At 40.4% G+C, this 19,757-nt stretch overlaps 1 protein-coding gene across 1 annotated transcript; it reads left to right on the top strand.

Annotated features, from left to right (window-relative positions):
• The first annotated feature begins 17,701 nt into the window (after positions 1–17,701).
• Positions 17,702–19,372, top strand: LOC110943453 (protein NYNRIN-like). Its single transcript, XM_022185203.1, has one exon. It carries the CDS (start codon positions 17,702–17,704, stop codon positions 19,370–19,372), a length of 1,671 nt encoding a protein of 556 aa, XP_022040895.1.
• The last annotated feature ends 385 nt before the right edge of the window (positions 19,373–19,757 follow it).

A 19,757-nucleotide genomic window follows, 5' to 3' on the forward strand; every position in this document is an offset into this window, starting at 1 on the left:
ATTTATTTTCTGTAAGGATACTTACTTGACATAGTGGCAGATGCAGAGGATACTTCTTGAGAATCTTGGATGGTGACTTGGAAGCTTCTGACTTCAGGATCAAGCTTTTTAAAAGCTAACACTCTTTCTCTGGCAGCAGGGGTCAACTTTAAGTGAGCAACGGAGATAGCTGCATAAAAAAGACAAAAGAAAAAAGACATCAGTGATCCTCATCGTATGAGAACAGGACTGATAGTGATCCTTCGAGGATCCTCTACCCTACCATGAGTGGCCCATTCCTTGGGCAGATCCTTCCCATCCGGGATAGAATCCCTCTTAACAAAGAAAAACCGACGTTTCCAGTTTGTATCATTCTTGGTAACTTTGAAGATAGGGTGATCCTCCCCAGCTTTCCGTTTCAGCAGATACCGATGTGATCCAAACGTAGTAAGATCATAGAGCTCAGCTAGCTCCGCCATCCCCAGATCAATTCCTTCCTGCTCAATGATCCTCTCGAAGGTATAAAGAACCCTCCAGATCATCGGCATAGCTTGGATGTAAGAGATGCCGGTTAAGGAAAAGAAAGACTGGGTAAAGTCTGGAAAAGGATATGAGTAACCTATAGCAAACGGAGTAGCAGGAAAAGCCACCCAGACATCTGAGACAAAGTCGCTCAAAGCAATAGGATCAAAGGATTTAAAAACAACATTCGCCGGAAAGCAATGACGAATCTTGTCTACGTGAGCATCACTGAAGCAACACCTCTCCGTAGGAGAATCCTTGATAATCCCCTGGCTTTTTAAGGGACTATCCTTCTTGGAATCCTTGTGTGGAGAATTCCGGAGCAACATGTTTCGTGACGGAATAGAAACAGAGACGGAGTAGAAAAAACAGAGTAAAGAAAAGAAAGAAAGGAAAGAGAGAAGAAGAGGATACCTGGACAACCTTCGATGCAGAATATAAGGAGAGTGTATCTTGAATTTAAACACAAACTGATCCTGACCCTGTCTCCTATTTATAATGATGATTTGCAGGGATTGTCACATCTGTGACGTAATGATCATAACGGCTAGTCCGAGCATAACGGCTAGTTTCTTGGAATCGCCCGATTAGAGATAAGATCATAACAAAATATAACTCGTCTATTTACAATTAACTCCTTATATTTTGGGGGCAATTGTTAGGGCTGGATTTTTACTATAAGTGATCCTTATACGTGATCCTAACCAGTGATCCTTGTTTCTTTGGCAGGCAGTGATCCTCAGCCGGACTTCAAGATCAGGATCATGGGACATTATGGTGATCCTTATACTAACGGTCACCTTCGCTTACTACAATATTGTTTTGCAGGAACATCTAGCAGGATATGCTCTAAAGATCATGATCCAGGGACGCGTCTTCACAAATATGGCAAGAGCTAAATCAGAGATAGACGTCGTACGAGATATGGAAACATGGCTTGATCTATGGGCAGCAATTTAGGCTAGATTATCTTTATTTCTAAAGGGGTAATGAGCTGATATTTAGTCATTTTACCTAAAATAGGTCACCCACACATGTATAAGTACCACTCTTCTTCATTCGGAAGAACACACACGACATACGACACAACTCTCACACACTTAGACACCAAAAGCAATAGTGATCCTTGTACTCAGCTCATTATCATCCAAAGTTGTAATCATATTTTTGTTATATTGAAGTTGGTGATCGGTAGTTGCCATCACCCGAGGTTTTTTATGCCGGAGATCATTCATTGATCAAGGGCTTTTTCCTCGTATAAATCATTGTGTCTTTGCATCTTCATCACAGAAGTGATCCTTTACTTTCATAGTTAACCAAGCATCATTCCCCGTTTACGTAAAATTTGGATAAATTATCCTTGTGTGATTTTTGACCAAAACAGCAACCATTTTAAAGCTAATCCAGTGAGTGTGGATCCGAAGCCTTTGCATAGACTGGCTTCCTTTAACCTTTCTAGAATGGGTTTGATCTCCATTCTTTCCCTGTATTGTGCCACATGCTCCTCTGAATCAGTGGTACCGTCATACAGCTTCATGTTGGGGGGTTGAAAACGTTTTGGTATCTCAGCATTACATATGGGAGGTGCAAAGCGAGACACCCTATGACTTCCATCCGGAATCTCGGGGATGAGTTTAACCACTCCCAGGATACTGGATATCATATCCTTGAGCTTTTGTAACTCTTTGGCCATGGCCTGATTGATTCCTGTTTCCTGCATAAAACCATGGTTAGTACCAAAAGATGTATTGAAATTGTTACCTCCTGATTGGTTTGGAACTGGTATCCCAGAAGTGTATCCGAAACAAGATACGTCTTGTTCAAGAGTGGGACCAGATGAAGCAATGGTTTGCATGGGAATGAAGTCTCCTGCGTGGACTTCAGAACTTCTGGATGGTTGAGTCCCTGAGGATCCCTGATCCTGAAAGATGTTAGATCCAGGATACATTGGTGCTGAAGGCTTCAGAGGATACTGCATGGATCCTTGAACCTGGGATGAGGATCCTTGATGCTGAAAGTAGGATCCTTGAGCTGGAAGTCCCCCTAAGTATCCTCTTGAACTGAGGAAGGATCCTGGATGCTGAGACGAGAATCCTTGAGACTAGTAGCAGGATACTTGAGGCTGCGTTGCTGCTAGTGATCCATGCTGCAATTCTGATGATCCTTGATATTGAACACCAGATGCTTTGGAATGCTGAATTGCTGACAGTGGAGTAGTAAAATCCAACGACCTAGGCATCAATGGAGAGTGATCCTCCCCTGATTTCTTCTGCTTCTTGATTTCGTCAATTTCACGGAGGATCCTTCCATTAGTTTCGTCTAGCTATTGCATGTATCCTTTCATCTGCATGATCAAAGTATAGAGATCACTGTTAGTAGGTGTAGAGGAAGAAACAATAGTAGCTTTTGTGAAAAGGGGGTTGTCTTCTTCTGAGCATTCTCAACGTTCTTCTAGAATGCAGGGGAAGAGGAGGCAATAGTGCACTGGTCTGAGAAGAGGTAACCGCCGGCGTGGCACTTGAAGTAACTTTTCCCTGAGAAGCCATGTGATTGATGGTAATGAGCAGAAAAGAATGAAATGAACGAAATTTTTAGAATTAAAGCACCAATTTCCCCACGGTGGGTGCCAAACTGTTTTGGTAAAAAATCTCATTAAGTATAATGTAACCAAACTTTGATTGTGAGGAAGAGTGCTTGATGTTGAACAATTATATGAACAAATATCAAATGTAAATGAAAATGAACACATAGATTTATACGAGGAAAAAGCCCTTGATCAATGAATGATCTCCGACATAAAAAACCTCGGGTGATGGAAGCTATCGATCACCAACTATATTGAACAAGAAAGGTTACAACTTTGGATGATATTGAGCTTGTTACAAGAGAATTCTTATGTGTTTGAGAGCTGTGTTCGAGAGAGTATGTATGCGAGTGTGTGTAGTACAAAACTGTTATCTATTCAAGCTTAATACCCCGTTCAAATATCTAGCTAATCCTAACCAACTAACTATCCGAACTTCATGCTAGCCACCCACGTTCATCATTAACGGTCACTAGCCTCATGCACGTGCTTGAATGGAAGCATATTCCCCAATATTCCAGGTTAGAATGAGTCCACTTGTAATATACCTACAAAATGAAGCTAATAACATAGGAAACAATCGTTAGCTGGTTAGAATAATAATAAGGATCCAGGATCCTCAGTTTTCCTGCACCATCCGCTAAGGAACAATGATCTAGGCTGACCCAAGGATATGTGATCCCTAATAGTAATAATATATGGTTCACTTTGGCAATAGAAAGTGGAAGTTTTTCAGCGGTCACAATTTGCATTATGTATTGGGGGGATATTGGTGGCGATTTTAATGAGAACAAAAAAGTTATAAAAAATCATAAATTATTGTTTCCTATATGTGTGATTGATGTATTGCAAAATACATCTAATTTCTGTCTATAGTTTGTACAACTTTCGGGTCTAATTGCTTCGTATTTAGTTAGATTTTGTATACTACTGAGTTGGTTATGAATTGCATGTCTCGAGAGATAAAAGAAGCTGAAACGGGCGAAAAACAAGGCAAGTTGGAAGATAACCAATCCTCAGGACGTGTACAGATGATCGAATATACCTTGTCGCGTCGCGCGACAGGGGAAGAGAAGCCCTCTCGCATGACGCGAGAGGGGAATGTTGACTTATTTGACTTTCGCTATCTCGCGCGAAGCGAGAAAGGGACCAAATACCCTCGCGAGATGCGAGGGGCTAATATACGCTGACAGATCGTTGTTGGGCTGGAAATAACATGATATATAGTCGCAGCCCCCGACCCTACCCTGGGAGCGGGAGCTGCGAGCACGAGCCGGTGGTATCGATGTTTATTAATTTGGCAGCGGAATTAAAACATCAGGATCGTAGTTAGGAAAGAAATTCAGAGTTTGCAAAACACCAACTTTTTGTATTAAACAAATGGGATAAAAACTCATATTTCATTTATAATATCTTTTATAGGGATAAACCCTAACTTGCTGAAAACATAACTTCTTCTTTTATTTAGGTAACTTATAGCCACTTTATTTAAGCCTTCAGTGCTCCATAGCTGGCTTCTAATGACTTCCCATCAAGTTACCTGAAACGCGTTTTAAAAATATTTTATCAGCAAGAAATACTGGCGAGTACATTGCAGTTTATAAAAATAAGTTATTATAACTTTACAATATTAAGAGCTATTACAATGTTTATATCTACCCAATTACTCATTCAGTATTTGTCACGTTGGAAGTTACAATGAACGTGGTCATATTACTATTGGCTAACTCTTTTTTCAATAGTAACGCTTGATTAGTAGTGTATACAAAACCCCACATACCGCAGTACTTGTAGAATACAAAGAATTAATCATTGTAATTATAACTTTGATAAACATTTAAGGGTTTTGTAAAGTATTTTAAATATAATGGCTCACAAACTATGAGAATAAGAGAATGACTCACATTGTAAACTTAGGTTTTTCTACAGGCTTCCTGGAAATATTTTCTGTTAATTTTCTCTAGTTCCTATTAAAAACATACAATGCAATCGCGTTAGTATAATAACCAAATTCAACTTTATCAATACGTCACGAGACAGAACCCCAACTTAGTTTACAAAACATAGCCCTAAACAGGCAGTGCTTTTGGCATCAGTTTCTGGGTTCCAGATCAATCGGACAGGGTATCGATTTAGTGATTGGGGGTTAAAATACTTACAAAGGGGCAGAGCTTTGTGATTTAGGGGGTATTTTAACTGATATTTTCGTGTGAAAGTATAGAGAGAAAATAAAGATTGTTTACGGATTGGAAAGGCAGACTAACTGCTCTATTTATACGATTTTTTGGAGCCTGACGCGCCCCGTGACCACTCCCTTCTCCTCCTTTCGCGCCCCGCGAGGGCACCCTAGCTACGGCTAGGGTAACCTCGTTGACACCTAGGTGTGCCACGTGACACGACATGTGTCACTCAAACATTTCCGGCAAGAAATAAGCCGTCGCGCCCCGTGACCGACCTCCATACATCCTGTCGCGGCCCGTGACAGGGTATAAAACTTTGATTTTCCATTTTTAATTAAAATTAACGTTACGCGGGTTCGGTTTTGCAAATACGGGGTATTTTAGGGAATTTTCGAGGGTTGTTATATATATTCATAAAAACCTAATCATTATGGAGATAATACAACTTGGACGAAAATTAATCATCAAGGAAGAATTTTGGCAGTTGTGGGAGACGATCTTAAAGCTAGAGACGGTCATGGTTGAAGCTTTCAAGTTCCGGGAGCGAAATTCCTCAAGTTTCCATAAATCAGGTTTCACATTCTTTTGTTGGCTTAATCTTAACCGTATCTTATGGATTCAATATGCTTTTCGTTTATGATCACACGCCTATGCTAGGCAAAACTTATTATACACAGCCTAGGTCAATGATTACCATGTTTTGATACTTTGTTCTTTCGGTTTGTGGATTAATATATAAAGTAAACAACTTTGGTTTTAACGATTAGATGTTTATGCGTGTTTAATCTTGTTTGAACCTTATCACATGTTTCACTTGCGTTTTTGTGGATGACTTTCGTGTATGAATGCAAGTTAGGCCGTGGACTGTTTGTTAGCGATTAGTTTACGGTTAATTATGCATGATTTTCGTAGGAACTGTGATCAAGTCTTTGAATAGGATTAGGTATTCTACCAACCTCGATAGCTGTGAGGTGAGAGATTGTCGGTCTGTCTTTAGTGTTAGATTGCTAGGGTTAGATACTTTGTGAGAAGATCCCCTTAGTTTCCCTTGCAGTACTCATGAGCAATGTTTTCATGGTCGGACCGGTCGTCGAATCGGTCTTCATACCGGCTCACAGGTCGGACCGGTCGGACCGGATTTAAGAACCGGATAACATCATAAATATTATAAAAATAGGCATAAATATGAAAAAAAAAATACAAACATTTTATGAACCAATATTATAAAAATAGACGTATAAATATAAAAAATACACCCATTTTAATTTAAGTTAAAAGATTATTTTGAATTTCAAACCATAAACTACATCAATTGTTAAGTAAATAATTAACACTACTATTAAAATTAATAAAATCTAGATATTTTGAATTTTAAATCAAATCACAATTGGTAAAGTTTTGAAGAGATAATTAACCACAACCGTCATAAAAAAAGTAATTGCAACATGTCACTCTTGGAACATGTGAAGTTGCCTATTCAGTGTTTTCAAAGTACAAAGAAATGAAATCGAAATAAAACCCATCATCTTCCCCACATTTGTTTTGCACCATTCTTGACCTTATAGTCTTCTACTGCCACTCTTCTCAACTCTTATCTCCTCTCGTTTAACTACTTTATCTACTAAAATAGTGGTCCATAGTACAAATATAACTCACAGATCGATGACGAGATGAATGTTGAAGATTTGGGCGCTGTGAACAGATCGATGAATGTAGGATGATGACTGATGAATGTCAATGACGAGATGAATGTGGGGATGTTACAGATTAGAAAAAAAAAGAAGATAAATAGAACCGGCTCGACCTCTCCAGTTCACTGAACATCTGGCCGAGTCGCCGGCCATCGACCGAACCACCGGCCCACTTTAGAAACGGCCTGAACATGTGAACCGGCTCTGTTTCACTAGCAAATCCTGGCCCGACCGGTCCCGCCGGCCGGTCCAGTCCGGGTCTGAAAACATTGCTCCTGAGTCTAATCAGGAATCCCTAGTAACCTGTGAATTTCGTGCTGTGAGGTAGATTGTTTAGAGGGTCCTTTATTATTACAGTAGGAAAGCCCGTGAGTGAATCCTCTAAACTGGTAGTTTAACGACTTTTAGGTTCCCATAGGTTTCTTCTTGAGAAGGGTCGAGGGTCCTTTAGGGTATCATTTAAGTTTAGTATTTTAAGATCCCGATTTCCTCAATAGTTCCATAACCAATAGAATATGTCAAACATGTGTAGGCGTCTGACCTAGGTAGTGTGTTTCTTATCCTCTGGTCACATCTCCGGTTTAGTTCGTGTCATCATCAGTTTTAGATAATGTAGTTAAGTTTAGTAGTTTGTTAGGACCCACCCCCCAAACAACAAAAAAAATTTAGTGGAGTCAGTTTAGTTAATAGTAATTGAGTCTAGTAAACATAATTAGTAGAGTCTCGTAAGTTCGATACTTCACATGTTAATAGGTTAGTTCTTTTTTAACTTTAATATTTTTTTTGATCCTACACGTGTAAAACTATACCTTGTAATCACCATAAAGGACGTTTATTTATTCGTTAGAAAGGATATTAATTTCTTATATTAATAATTTAAGAAATTCCACTTATCACAACAAACATTGTTTTTTCACAAGAGGTGTTACACAACCGGTCATTCACACAACTAAACATATGCCCTTGCGGTTCGCACATCTTCACTTTTATCACCTTAACCACCCTCTGCCCATCTTTTCATAATAACTCGTAAACTAATTATCAAAACCAATTAACTTATTTAAACAACTTTTCTTATATTATTTTATTTATAAACTCATACTATTATTAGTAGTAGTGATTATTACTTTTTTCTTATAGGTAATATCACCTCACAGTTTATTACTAATTGATTTTAATATATGTTATTTCTGACCTATATAAAACTACACTTTACGATTTAAATATGATTCTATTGGAGCTTAATACACCATAGCCCAACATTGAATCGATTACATATGTATGCTGGCGAGGTATGACCCGGATCGGCTAACCCGACCCGGTCATCAACTATTATTTTATTACAAACTAGTTTAAGAACTCGTGTGTTACACGGGTGGTTTCACGATAAATTATATTATTTAACAGTGTTGACATAGGAATTCGTTAGAGAAATAGTTGACGATTAGACGCAAGCTCTGGATTCAGAGCCTCCATAATTGTCATTTTATCTCAGTTCTTTGATATCTGATCTCCACAATTGTCATTTTATCTCAGTTCAGCACCAATGACATGTAATCTACAACCCTAACCCAACTTTTTTGAACGACCAACCGAAAAGTTCTATTAAAAACAAACCGAGGCTTCAAGCGAGGCGCTAAATCAGCCCAGCTAGTATACAAATAGACTACCACAAACAAACTAAAACAGAACAACAAACAATTACATAAATACATCAAACTATCACCAATTCTGCCAATTCAAACTATCCCATAATTTTAATCTCTTCAACCACTTTACCTGGTCGACACTTGAGCTTGATCAAACAGAACACTATTCCAGAGATGCCAAATACTACACCGGAAAACTGTAATCAAAATGGCCTGAATAGACTTCTTTCTTTTAAAGGAACCTCTTGAAAGTTATGAAGGTTTAGAAGGTCTCCAACTCCAAAATCAAAATTAGGGTTGAGCCGACAGCCTGAAAATCCCACTCCCAAGTATCTCTAGAACCCGACATGACCACACTCCATAACACAGATTCCCAGCTTCTCAGCTAGTGTCAAATAAGGTGCCAGCTCAGATAGAAGAACCTGCAAAAGGTTATTTCTTTCAAGCATTACGTATTTATTTCGGGTTAAGCTATATGTGAACTTACCTAAAGGGGGATCGACCATAGGGGTGTTAGCATAAGTTGCAAAAAGTTCACCTTGTAAAGCTCATGCACACATCTAACGCTCCTCGTGCAATAATTCCAGTATCATGATCCCTCAATAAGGCATTTTCATCGATCACTCCACCCCATGCCACATTGATGATGCGGACTCCTTTCTTCATCTTTGCAAAGGTTGCATCATTAAACACCTTTGAAGTAGCAAGGGTAAGCGACATATAAAGTGAGATAAAGTCTGCAGTTGAAACAGCCTGATCAAAAGAGACAAACATAAACCTTCTTCTATAAAATAGTGAATAAAAAGATTTAAAAAAATATCATCGCTATAATGATAATCTAAGGGGGTGTTTGGCTTAGCTTTTTGAAACAACTTATTAACTTATTGGCTTTTTGAGTTAAAATAATGTTTGGATAGGTGAAGAAAACTTTATGAAACAACTTTTTGTATAAGGTGGAAAAGACATTTTGAAAAGTCAGGAAACCTTGACTTTTTGAAACTCCTTTTAACTTTTCATGAAATATTACCTTTTCCCATCTCATTAGCTCATCCAAACACTTTTTTTTAAATTCCTCTTGGATAAGTCACAAGTCAATAAGTTCGTTTGCCAAAAAGTCCTTTTTGAGATAAGGAATCCCAAACACCCCCTAAATCGTATGGTTGTATACAGGCTGCTCTAAATCTACACAAAAAACAAAGATCTAAAGCAAAAGTGCATTTAGATCAAATTGTGGATCAAATTATGTGGCTGAGGCAACTAATGAGACCTAAAAAAGTGGCCATTTTTTCTAAATGTGTTATACCTTAATGGTAATATTAGACAATTTCACGCATATAGACATCCCGTGACTACTTTTACTTGCCTAAACCCTAAGTACTTTCATTCTATACGCGACTCCAAACATGCTATGTTTTATAGATTAATTAAAAACAACCGAACAGACGACATTTAAAAAAAGTTACCATCATTTCAAGATATGATTTAGTGATCCAAGGGCCCGTGAATCCCAGTCTCGATGCATCTGATTCAACCATCTAAGAAAAAGAATATAAATCATGCATACATGATAACGACCTAACATTTTTAAGGACAAAATAACCTTGAAATAAGAACATACTTTTCTATCGTTGCCCCTGAGAACTATGCATGTTTCATAAAGAGTGTCTATGGTCTCCAGATATATTGAAAGATCTCCATAAATGATTGGTTTAGATGCCCATTTATAATAGGAGCAATGTGGTACCCCAAAGCCAACAAACCACCAAGAGTCATTCTTCCAACCTCTTAAAATTTGATCAGAAAATATGGTGTAAAGAGAGAATTTAGTGAAATGAGAAACCGATAGTCTTGGTATTTCAGGAGGCATGAGGAACTCAAGGAAGTCAAAACAAATTGAATTCACAAAAAAAATTTATTTCATATTTGCAGATATTAAAGAAAAACCATGATGGTTTGCTAATTAAATATAAACACAAATATCTAATATAAGTCTTATGTTGAAAATATGAAAAATCATGGTGCATCAAATCCTCATTCACAAATAATAAGAAAAGTTTTATTGTATTTAATTTTGTGGGAACCTCCCCCATTATTTTCAATTTTTATGTCCATAAAACACAAACACGATTGCTGTAAGAACAACGAAGTGGTTATAATTTGCATGTTATGCATCGTTTGAATTCTGTATCTTTCTTTATCAAATGGTCTAAACGACTAAACGGGTATATTAAAGTTTAAAAAATAAAAATATATAAACCTTTTTTATATTTTATTTAAAACTTTGACACCAGATATATGAACTGAACTATCCAGACCTAAATCGGAACCAATCGTTTTGGACAAAAGAACTTTGGATCAACCCAGCTGAACCATCTTGACCTGCGCATCAAACGGTCACCAACACATCAAATGGGTAAAATAAAAAAAATTAACAGATAAAAAGAAAACGGATCGAATATCACACGATGTGTATTTTTAGTACTAAAAAGCGGCTCTTTTTTTCCTAAAGCGACTCTTTTTTTTCTTCTTAAAAGCGACTCTTTTTTCTTTAGTTTTGTCTCTTAGCATTAACAATAACTGACCTTAGCTGCATAAAAATTATAAGTAGCATTAAGAACCTCTATAATTGTGCATGCCGGAATTGAATAGCATCAACTAAATAATCCATGATTGTAGATTTGTTTCCAAGTACACATTTGTTAAGCCAGCAGAATCTGCAAGTTCAGAAAGAAATAGAAAAAGCTAAAGAAGGTATCATTAAATAATATGATGTATATCAATGAATCGTGTACCTGTAGTGGTACTATTCCCACTATTCCAGAAAGTGCTATAGTGAGCAATGGCCAAGAAACCACATGCACTATTTGTCCATCCGAGATGCTCAATTCTTCTATGGAATCAAGAGTGAAGCTCGGTGGTCATAACGAATTCTTTTAGCGCTAACCCTATCATATCATTCTGAAATATTGAAAAAACCGAGTTCGACTAATGTAAGCATAAATATAGACCGGTATAAGCTACGGTAAGACCTACTTTTGAAAATGTTTTTTTTTTCTTTGCTTAAAACAAAACGTGAGCACCAATAATGAATTCAAAAATGTTTTCTGGTGATAATAAATAACTTTTAATATGAGTCAAAAACAAATCAAGTTGCTTGGGTGGGTCCAAAAAATAAGCAAGACGTGATAAGGAAACTCCTCTACTGAAATCTTTTCTTATACTTTTTATATATGTTTTTGGATGTATGAACAAACACGGAATCAGTTCAACGTGTATGCTAAGAACATATACATTTTGGAGGGTGTAAGTAAGTAGCTTACCCGTTGGTAAGAACCTTCTTGAGTTCTATCCAAAACAGTTACCCAATCATCATTTATCTTGAGGCTGCTCTTAGCTTATATAAAATATTTGATCTATATAAACATAAATCGTAGTTAAAAGTAATACATGATAACTATCGATTTTAATTGCCGGAGGATTGTATTTACAGCTTGCAAAATTCTTTTAGATGCATCCCAACTGTCTCAGACCTGCAGTTGCCTACACATAGATGTGTAGTTTAGATGTATAATTATATAGCTCAAGCAAAATACAAAAGTATTATTACTCATTACCTATACAAATCACTAACCTCAACTTTAACAGGTGTATTTTTGTGCATATCTTGTGAAACAACCCTTTTAGCTTTTTCTAATGTAGGCATATAAGAATTTGCAGCCTCGTCCGGGTTGTCCGGGTTGTCTGCATATGCACTCTAACTTGGTTTCAACTACAACAAAGAACATCATTTGAAATATCAGAGATATCTTCCAACATAAAGTTAGAATGTAAATAACTGAAAGAAAATATTGGTTGTGTAAAGCCTTAGGCAATCCTACATCGATAGAATGAATTACCTCACCAACCCCATGATCCTTTTAATTTTGCTCATATAATCAGAATCTACGGATGGGTAATCCAAAGAAGGATTTGTTGGAGTTCTTAGATGCTTCGAAACAGCCGTAAACAAATGAAAATGCCTAATGGGTCAATGAAAAGTGTTAACATGTCAATGTGAAAGTTGTGTTAAAATCTATAAATTACCTAAAATATAGGGACCACTGAGACGAATTGCATTACTGGGAACTGTTGGATGAGATGCAGCGGGTGTATAAGATATCTATCCTGTATTGAAACATTTATAGACAAACATATATTGTCTTGCTAATAAAACTGCTCGTTCAAAAAATTTAAAACTTCTATTGTTAAAAAATTACCCTAATCTAAAATAACCCCAAAAGAACCCTAATCTAAAATGGATGCCTAAAGAAAACCCTAATCTGTAAAAAAAAAAATTGATGGATTCAAAAAATAGGAAGTTAAATGATAATGAAACATACCTTACAAATGAACATTCAACATCAAATCGATTGGAGGATTCTAAAAACCCTAACCGAAAACAAATGCATATTTAACATCAAATCGATGAAATAAAGTTAAAATGAAGATAGATAATTATACAAAAAAACACACCTTTGAGATGAAGAAATCGACATACCTGTATCAAGTCGGTAAGCTGGAGGCTATCTACAGGGGTCGATATACTTACTTTAATCATCATTGCCTGCTGGTATCTCATATCTATTGTCACCAATCTACTCAGCTTACACATCGCCACCAATCTACTCGGCTTACACATCTGCGAGACCACTGATCAAAACCCTTGACCACCGCTGGTCATCATCGTCGCCGGTGGCGGGTGGTGGTGCAACAACAACAACCGCCGTTTCTATCTCTATCACTCACTCTTTCTCTCTCTCTCTCTCTCTCTCTTATTGCCATATATTGACCATTTCCCTCTCTCAAATGCCTGAATAAAGATCCATCATTCCATCGGACAGAATCAGTATTCTCGAAGAACTGGTGTAGATTCCTCTAGGGTTTATAGAGGATTATGAAGGGGGAAGACAAAAGAAACTCAATGATAATGAAAAGGGGCGATGAACGAAGGAAAAGGAGAATTAGGGTTTCTATTATAGAGAGAGAGGGAGCGCGTGTAATAAAGAGAAAACGAATTGCCGCTCAAAGTTCAATTCTCTGGCTTAAGAGAATGTCCACATCAGCATGACATGTGGCTAAGATGTATTTTTTTAGTATAGTTGATAGATATTTAATTACACACGTTTATTCTAGAATGTTCTATTCTACATGGATAAACCACGTAACCAAATCCCCAAACTTTTAGGAAGATCATGCAAATCCCTAACTTATCGGAGCCCATCCTAAGTTAGGGGAAACCCTAATGGTAAACTATAAATAGAGGTAAACATCAAAGGTATGATGATTTTACTCTCGTTTACTCTTTCTCTCTACATTCATACTTTCTTTCTTTCTCCCAAACCGAGACTTATTCTCACGCCGGAGGGTGGTTACAGGAATAAACCCATTCCTATAACGAGTCCTAACGGTGTTCTGTTTTGCAGTCACCTGTTCGGATCGCCAAAGAGTTGAAGTCCTAGGCGGAGCTTACCCATAATGTCAGTGTTTCTTCATTGACGCCATCCGTGGGACCTTTCGGTAACAACAGCAAGACTGAACCCAATGGCAAGCGATCAGAACACGGTAGTAACACCGAGTCAGGCAATGATGACCAGCAACCCATTGCTGGAAACGAGTCTGGTTACCACCATGCCGGCTTCACCTGCTGTAACCAGGTCCCTCGACCTAGAATTTGAAGCAGAAGCACCACTACCAGGTTTTGCAGGCACCTCTGCTGTTTCTTCTGGGACGACAGCAGTTGACCCTTTGTCATACACAGCCTTGCAGTTCCGGTCAGTGGTACCAACGATAACAGACACCAACGTCTTCACCCCAGCATCAATCGCGAGTGCACAGACTATACGTCATAGCACTATGCCGGTTATCACATCCGCAAGCCCAAGTATTACTACACCGCAGATGAGCATGGCTCAATACTATCAGCCCTCGGCTACAAACGCCATGCGACCATTATACTCTGCAGCACTAACGGCGGCATTGTCCACGCCACCACACCAGCAGGTCATCATGCCTCCAGGGATTATGAATGCCCCAGTCACGCAGGGAAATCAAGCTTACTTCCCAGGATACTACTATGCGCCCCCATACGGGTATTTACCCCCATATAATACTCAATTATACACTCCACAGATGGCGGCACAGAGGTACACTCAGCAATTGCCATACGCGGCTTATATGCCATATTGGTGGACTTTTCCAACATCCCAGCCAGCTTACAGCCAACCCCCGCCTGCAGTGGAACCTGTTTATGACAGAGGAAACACATATAGGCCTCGTTTTTTCTCCAAACGGGGGCCCCAGCTCTACACTGAACATCACCCCGGCTCAACCCCCTATCACCCAGGGAACCAGCCAGGGTGAAGCAACCCCTCCAATACAACCTATTAACGTTGAAGATGACGATCTCACCAGACCGTATAAACCTGTGGACGTTACCTTCAAGTCTAAGTTCACAAGGAGAATAGCTGAAGCCCCAATTAAGGAAAAACCAAAGATGCCTCAGACAGTGGGTAAGTACGATGGTCTAGGTGACCCTGATGACCATCTCAACCTGTTTAAAAGTGCCGGGGAAGTAGCCTGCTGGCCCATACCCCTTTGGTGCAAAATGTTCGTCCAAACGCTGGCAGGGGCAACACGAGTATGGCGGACAGTCTACCTATCGGAGAGATCGATAGCTTTGAAGACCTAGAGGCCAAATTCATGTTGCAGTTCGGTCAACAGAGAAGGCACACAAAGGATCGACACGAACTCCTTCACATTCGTCGGCGAGACAATGAAATAGTGGAGAGTTTCATCATTAGATTCAACAAAGAAAGCCGGGAAATACCATGTGTCACAAACGATCTGGCGTGTGGGGCTTTCCTACAAGGGGTAAATGATGACGAGTTGTTAAGGACGCTCTATGGAAGGGACGGTGTACCTCCCACCATAGACGAAATCCTGAGGATAGCCAAGGTATACGTCACACAAGAAAAGACTGTTGCAGCCAGTCATGCGGCTAACAGAAAGAAAGAAGCTCAGAAAAGCCAGGATGACAGAGAGCAGCGGAGCTCTAAGGGTAAAGGTAGAGGAGACCGGTACCAATAAAGTGATAGAACAGACTCGCGGTACGATAGATCTAGAAGCACATACTCAAGAAACGAGTCCTCTTGTAAACCGCGGTCCGATTACCCTAACTTAAGCAAAACACCGGCAGAGATCCTGGCCTCTGAAAACCTCAAGTTTAACCCTCCAAAGCCATTGAAGGACACTCCCAACAAAGACACCAGTAAATACTGCAAATACCACAAGGGGAGCGGCCATGATACCAATGATTGTTTTCTATTGAAGAAGCAGATCGAGTATTTCGTGAAGGCGGGTAATTGGCTCACCTGGTTCGAGACATAAAACAGGGCCCACCCCCACCAAAGAAGAAACTGACAAAGGGGCGGGTAAGAGACAGCGAGAGCTAAATATGGTGTACGCCGATAAGGGAAATGGAGCAAAACGGAGTTTCTCCACACTTGAACCCTGGATGCTGGTAACCATGACAATCGAACCACGCGTAGAGGACCTGCACCTCACCACCGACCCCCTAATCATATCCGTCGCGGTAGGCGATAATAATATGAGGATAATCCTGGTAGACACCGGGAGTTCTGAAGACATCATCTATGAGCATTGTTTTAACAGAATGTAACCAGAAGACAGAAAATTGCTAGAATCAGTGCACGCCCCTATTAAAGGGTTCACCGGTGAGAAGGTCAATCCAATCGGCCAGATTACTTTCCTAGTTACTTTTGGACAGACCCCTCAGGAAAGAACCATACTCCTCACGTTTCTTGTGGTACGCGCTGAGTCTTACCACAATGTAATCATTGGAAGGTTTACCCTGGGAAAACTTGACGCTGTATTTTCCACGGCGCGCAGGTTCATGAAATTCCCCACCCCGCGGGGAATTGCAACGGTATACCGGGATAAACTGGGAGAAGTATTGGATACCAAGAGATGCCGTCATGGACCTACCGGCGCCATCGGCCTAGAAAGGTGGGTTTTAAGCACACGCCATCCAGAGCAAATAGTGACAATAGGGGATAGTCTTTCCCCTGGGGTTAAAAACAACCTAAAACAGTTGCTGAGAAGGAATGCCGATATTTTTGCTTTCGAACACTCTGACATGATTGGGATACCCCGGGATAAGGCAAAGCATAAGTTAGCAACACTTCCGGGTATTAAGCCAGTCGCACAGGGTAAACGTAGCATGGCGCCTGACCGGAAAGCAGCGGTACTCAAAGAAGTACGAAAGCTGGTTGAAGCATGAATTCTTAGAGAAACAAAGTATCACACATGGGTATCAAACCCTGTAATGGTCAAGAAACCAGATGGCACATGGTAGATGTGCATCGACTTTAAAGATTTGAACAAAGCATGCCCCAAAGATGCTTATCCACCGCCTGAGATGGACTTCAAGGTCGACTCTCTGGTCCCTTATAGGTACAAGTGCTTCTTAGACGCCTATAAGGGTTACCACCAGATCAAAATGTCCAGAGAAGACGAAGAAAAAACGGCGTTTCATACCGATGTGGGCATCTTCTGCTATACCAAAATGCCTTTTGGTCTGCGAAACGCCGGAGCCACTTACCAGCGGCTCATGGACAAGGTTTTCGGAAAACAAATCGGCAGAAACTTGGAAGTATACGTCGACGATTTGGTGATCAAGAGCAGAGAGGAAAAGCAAATGCTCGAAGACATCGAGGAGACTTTCCAGAAGCTGAGAGAATACAACATCACACTCAACCCCAAAAAGTGTTCGTTTGGGGTAGAAGAAGGTAAGTTTTTGGGGGTAGTGGTCACCCGGGATGGTTTTAAAGCTAACCCGGAAAAAGTAGCCGCTATAACGCGAATGCCCTCCCCCAAAACTTTAAAAGAGGCACAAGCATTGAACGGACGTCTAGTGGCGTTAAACAGATTCGGGCAATACACGCCGAGCGATCTTTGTCATTCATAAAGACGTTGAAAGATTGCCTTAACAAGAAAAACTTCAAGTGGACCAGCGAAGCGGAAGAAGCTTTGCAAGACATGAAGCGGTTCATCGAAAAACTACCTATGTTGACAGCGCCATACCCAGAAGAACTACTAAAAATGTACCTGGCGGCAGCTTATAACGCGGTAAGCGCGGTACTCATGGTGGAAAGAGATGGAAAACGAACACCCATAGATTATATCAGCCGAGTTCTGGCGGGACGCGAAACGCGGTATCCAACACTTGAAAAGTTGGTACTGGCATTAGTCCACGCTACCCGACATCTCAGAAGATATTTTCAAGAACATCGCGTACAGGTATTAACAAATTACCCGCTACAGCAAATTTTACACAAGCCAAAGATCTCTGGAAGATTGGCTAAATGGGCGATCGAGTTGGGAGCCCTAGATATCAAATATCGAAAGCGAACAACAATTAAGGGGCAGGTGATCGCCGATTTCTTGGCTGAGATTCCTGATGGAGAAGTAATACAGGATCCCGTGGTCCAAGACATACCGGAGTCCAGCACAGCTAGGCAAACCTGGAAGTTGTATACCGACGGACCATCCAGTGGAAAAGGTTCCGGGGCGGGTCTCATGTTAATAAGCCCAGACGAGATAAGGCTGATGTACGCCCTACGTTTCGATTTTGAATGTTCCAACAACGAGGCAGAATATGAAGCACTACTCGCGGGTTTAAGAATGGCCCAATCTATGGGAGCAACAAGAGTCGATGCATATGTCAACTCTTTGCTAGTCATTAACCAAGTAAACGAAACCTATGAAGCCAAGGATGAATCGATAGCAAGATATCTGGCTAAGACAAAGGAGCTCATGGCTTCCTTTGACCGTGTCACACTCAATCACGTCCATCGAGGAAAAAACCAAACAGCAGACACCCTGAGCAAACTCGCTACATCGGGTATGGAAAAAGAAGTAAGGGTGGAAACGTTGCAAACGCCTTCCATTGAACCTCAGGAACTATCCGCCATCACGGCGAAAGAACCTTGTTGGTACACTCCAATTCTAAAGTTCCTCACAAAGGGGGAATTACCCTCTGCACGTGACGAAGCACAAAAGATACAAACAAAGGCGTTGCAATATGAAGTGAACAACAACGTCCTATACAGAAAATCATACTTGGGACCACTGCTGCGGCGTGTATCCCCAGTGGAAGCGAAATACTTAATTCAAGAAATACACGCCGGCATATGTGGCATTCACGCTGGACCCCGGGCAGTTGTCGCTAAAATCCACAACACCGGGTACTATTGGCCCGGGATGCATGAAGACGCGGTAGATGAACTCAGAAAGTGCTGTAGTTGCCAAAAATTTGCTCCTCAGACGCTCCGCCCCAAGAACAATTTAATTCCTGTCACGGCGGCATGGCCATTTCAAAAGTGGGCAGTCGATATCGTGGGGCCATTCCCGCTGGCTCCCGGAAAGTTAGAGTACCTAATTGTGGCAATCGACTATTTCACCAAGTGGGTTGAGGCCAAACCTTTGGCTAAAATAACTGCTGAAAACGCGAAGAAATTCCTGTGGGGACACATAGTGTGCCGATTTGGACTGCCGCTGTACCTGGTGAGCGACAACGGAACACAATTCACAGACCGGGTTTTGCAAGATTGGTGTGCAGAACTTCAGATTCAGCAAATCTTCACATCGGTAGCACATCCCCAGGGAAACGACCAAGTGGAGCGGGCAAATAGGAGTTTGCTTGATTGAATAAAAAGAAGGTTAGGTTATGAAGGAAGCTCTTGGGTGGAAGAATTGCCGAATGTCCTCTGGACACATCGAACCATGCCCGAGACAAGCAACAATGAAACCCCCTTCAGCCTAAACTATAGCGCGGAAGCCATGATACCCGCGAAAGTGGGATTACCATCGCTGAGATGCCTCACTACTAATGATGACAATGACAGACTACTAAGGGAAGGCCTAGACCTATTGGAAGAACGGCGCGAGGCAGCCGCCATCAGTGAAGCAAAGTACAAGAAAACTTTGGAAAAATACTATAATCAGCGCGTGGCTCAGCATACTTTCAAGGAAGGCGAGTACGTCATGCATGATAATGAAGCCAGTAGAGCGGAACCCTCAGGCAAACTGGGAC

The sequence above is a fragment of the Helianthus annuus genome, chromosome 5 (assembly GCF_002127325.2).
Source record: "Helianthus annuus cultivar XRQ/B chromosome 5, HanXRQr2.0-SUNRISE, whole genome shotgun sequence".
In the NCBI taxonomy this organism is placed as follows: Eukaryota; Viridiplantae; Streptophyta; class Magnoliopsida; order Asterales; family Asteraceae; genus Helianthus; species Helianthus annuus.